General features: G+C 39.3%; 1 protein-coding gene across 1 annotated transcript; it reads right to left on the reverse strand.

The window, feature by feature from the left end:
* Positions 1-3,076: 3,076 nt before the first annotated feature.
* LOC145016863 (uncharacterized) lies at positions 3,077-3,765 on the reverse strand. The gene is made up of 2 exons (XM_078975039.1): positions 3,240-3,765; positions 3,077-3,174 (listed from the first exon to the last, which is right to left on the reverse strand). Exons 1-2 carry the CDS (start codon positions 3,763-3,765, stop codon positions 3,077-3,079), a joined length of 624 nt encoding a protein of 207 aa, XP_078831165.1.
* Positions 3,766-4,094: the final 329 nt, after the last annotated feature.

Here is a 4,094-nt window from a genome sequence, read left to right on the forward strand (position 1 = left end):
AGAAGGGAACAAGAAGACATATGTGAAATCATGTGACAAGCGTTCATATCAATCAAAGACTTTATTCAAAGATATACTTTTCAATGAGACATAACGATTTCAATACTTGATATGCATCAATAAAGCTTTGGCCCAGTTGACACAGAAGACTTACAATTTCTGATTAACATTTAGGTAGATTTCAGGCTTATAGCCCTGTCTAACCATTTGCCAATACCATAGAATAGAGTTCATTCTCTTACGGAGTCATGCTCTACATGGTCAGAGGCTACATACCATTCCTATCAAACCTTATGCCAATGCCATAGAATAGAACTCATTCTCTTACGGAGACATGCTCTACATGGCCAGAGGCTACGTACCAGTACCAATGTGAATCTAAGTCCTTTCACTGATCACATGGTCAAAGGTATTATAATTGCTATAAACATAGCGAATAAAATAACACGGGAGAATAACTCAGAATAATAACACTGAGAAGCACATAGCCCATATAACACATAACATACAGTTGTTCCTATATATTGAACTCACCTTAAGTTAACCGGGGGTTAAAATAGTAATTTGAACAACATTTCGGCTTTAAATATGACTTTCTATGTTGAAAACCGGGAGTTTAATTGAAAACCAGGCTCTGCGAAGGTAGGGCTTTAAAACCAGAAATATAAAATTTTCGGGCTTCTCGGGGGTCCGGGACGTGTTTCGGGTGCTAAAATTGATACCGGGGCTTCGGGAAAAGTCAAAATAGTGAAAATATGGAAAAAGGGGCCAAAAATGGAAATTTCCCAATTCTAGCCGGGAGGGTTCGCACCCTCCTATTTATAGGGGCGAGGTTTGGATTCTGTGGCTGATAAGCGACGACGTGGCTGCTGGAGCGAAGGACATGAAGCGAGAGGAGTGGAGAAGATGTGTACCTGCGAGCTTCAGACATCTGGCAGGAGGGGCGAAGGCCACGAGGCCGCTGCGAGGCTCAGACGTGGCACCGGGTGCGAGGCGGGTAGGCGAGACGTGTCTCGCGTCGGACTATCCACCGATGCGAGATGTGTCCCCTTCCTGCTGGACCTCAGCCTCGGCGAATCCTCTTGTGACACCTGCTGACTTCGGATTTGGCCACGTCTCCGGTGACGCACCTGCTTCGTGCGAGGTGACGTGGCCGATACAATTCATGCGAAATTTTTTCGGAAAATGTGCCCCGAACTTCTAAAATCCATAACTTTTGCATACGAGCTCCGATTTTGACGTTCTTTATATGCACGCGTAGCTAAAATTACGCTCTATTACTTTTGTTTAGACTTCGTCGGCTAATTTTGAATTTATTTTTAATATTATTATTTTTAACAGACCGGGACAGGAAAATCCGTTAAAAATTCATTACTTCTTCATCCGACATCCGTTTTCGTCAGACTTTTTACCGTTATACTACAAATGACGAGACCTTCGATTCTCATTTAGGATGTATCGATAAAATATCACTCGATCTAAAATTCGAGTTTTTAGCTGTCTACTGCTAAGTTGAAACTTCGAAAAATCATAACTTCCTCATATGAAGTCAGATTTTGGCGTTCTTTTTATCGAATTTCTCGGTTTAACGAATACTACGACTTTAATTTAAATTTATAAGGATAAAAAGTAGTTTATCAAAAACTCACTTTTTACGTCATTCGGCACCGTGCCGGTTTTGTCGCGGATCTTCGGTTGGTCATAACTTCTTCGTTATAACTCGGATTTCGACGAGGTTTTTGCCTACAAGTTTCCAACGAGATGATTTACAACATCAAATAATAAAATTTTACTTATTTCAAATTTTATTTTTTCACTAAATTTCACTATTTGGCTATTAATTGGAATCTCATAAGACTTCTAATATTTTTTGAGTGATTATAAACATAGTTTTACTTGCTTTCTAGTAAAAACTAGCTGTTAGAACTCAACAGTAAATTTTATTCACTTTTAATAATAACAATACACAATTTCAGAACATGTATGTGACATGGTTGCACTCAGTCACAGTGATCAAGGGCAGCCTTGACTGTCTTTGGTTCAATCTTGGAGACAAACGAATTAAATGTACAATACTCAACTTGTGAGAACAAAGCGGTTTGTTTTTCTTTAACTTGGGAGCGTGTGAGAACTCACTTAGATGATTCACCAATTATTTGCGTTTTGGGATGATCCTTTATCCATTTCATAAGAGGAAGGTAGTTCGGGTCATAAACAGGATCCAAATCAGCATTTACTTCTTCTTCAAGTTCCAATTGTTCGCTTTCGTGATTTGTATTTTCATTCTCCCCCTCAAATGGCGAAGTGTAGTTCATATCGGGTTCAGGAATCTCCCCCTCAGTTGGACCATCATTGGTCGTGGTAGGAAATGGATTCTCCCCCTCAAAAGGCATTTCGATTGCTTTTAGTACCGATGAACCTTCCCCTTTTAATGTATAACTTTCACTTGGAGGGTTTTTAGATGGTTGAGTTTCGGTTGGTGTTTGATGATCACCCTCCATTTCCTTTGCAGCATCATCGATGATCTTTTTAAGGTTGCTGATATTGTTATCTGCTGCTTTCTCTTCAGAGTTTATTGCCTTCTCTGGTTCATCAAAAAGTAGCATATATATTCTTCAAACAGATTGGAGATAGGAACCGAGATTTGACCGGATTCTGGAAAGTTATCTTCTATAGTACCTTCGCTTGTTTGAATCTTCTTTGTATAATTGTCATCAAAAGTCACATAGTAGATTTCTTAAATATTCCTAGAGCATTTAGTCAAAACCCTAAATGCCTTTGATGTAAGCGAATAACCAAGATATATCCCCTCGCACGGTTTTGTGTCGAACCTGTTTCGGTTCTCTTTAGAATTGAAAATGAATCATCTAGAACCAGAAACGTGGAAAAACTTCACATTGGGATTACGATTGTTCAGAATCTCATAAGGAGTTATTGAGAATCTTTTGTTGAGGAAGGATCTGTTCTGAGTGTAGCATGCAGTTGCAATGGCATCAGCCCAGAAATAGAGTGGAAGAGAAGTGAAGCTTAGCATGGTTCGGGCTACTTAACACAAGGAACGGTTTCGCCTTTCAACTCAAGCCCATTGTCGCTTCTTATGTTCCTCACCACTTTCTGCAGTTGCAGCTCCATTTGCTTGATAAATGATTTCAACTTGGGAGTTGCCTTTGATTTCTGTTTAAGAAAGAAAACCTAGGTTAAGCGGAAAAAATCATCTACTATAACAAGAATGAACTTACTACCACTGATGCTTTCGATAGCTAAAGGCCCACACAAGTTGATATGTAGAAGTTCAAGCGGTTTAATGATCTTTGAGTTGATACGAGTAGGATGGCTCTTTCTGCTTTGCTTGCCCATCTCGCATGTTGCACACAAGTGTTCCTTTTCAAACATAAGAACAAGAATACCCCGAACATGATCACCAAGCACAAGTTTATTAATGTCATTGAGGTTCAGGTGTGAAAGTCGGCGATGCCACAACCAGCTTTCGTTAGATTTCGCCTTTGTCAACAGACATATAGCCTGTTTACCCCGAATTCGGTTGAGATTGAGAGGATACTTTTCTCCTTTGCGTTTGGACTTTAACAGAACCTTTTTCGTTTTCTTTTCAATTATCTCTGAGCCCTCATCGTCGAATGATACTTTCAAACCGGTTCCCACAACAAGTTGAGAAACACTAATGAGGTTGTGTTGCAATCCTTCCACATAAGCCACTTTACGTATTGAGAATTCTATGTTGGTAATCATTCCATACCCTTTAATCATTCCATAGGATTTATTTCCATATTTGACACAACCACCGTCTTTAAGGGACCGAAACTCCCTTAATTCTTCCCTCTTTCCTGTCATGTGACGAGATCATCAACTGTCTATGTACAATTCATCATCAAACTGCTCGCCACTTATCACCTACAAATTCAAGCAGATTTAGGCACCCAATGTCTCTTGGGCCCTGGTGAGTCTTTTACAGAAAAGGGAATTGCAACAACAAGATCAACCAAATATGTTCATTTAATCAAAGTGATTTTGTCTTTTCTTTTGATTGTATATACTTTAATTTTATTTTTATCTTATTTTAATTGAGGTGTGTGAGA

This window comes from Lactuca saligna, chromosome 9 (assembly GCF_052625555.1).
Source record: "Lactuca saligna cultivar CGN05327 chromosome 9, ASM5262555v1, whole genome shotgun sequence".
In the NCBI taxonomy this organism is placed as follows: Eukaryota; Viridiplantae; Streptophyta; class Magnoliopsida; order Asterales; family Asteraceae; genus Lactuca; species Lactuca saligna.

Excerpts from the sequence above, each read along its gene's own strand:
- LOC145016863 (XM_078975039.1), bottom strand. The coding sequence starts at position 3,765 with ATGATTAAAGGGTATGGAATGATTACCAACATAGAATTCTCAATACGT. Across the intron at positions 3,175-3,239 it reads TATCGAAAGCATCAGTGGTA|AAATCAAAGGCAACTCCCAA; the intron begins GTAAGTTCATTC and ends TTTCTTAAACAG.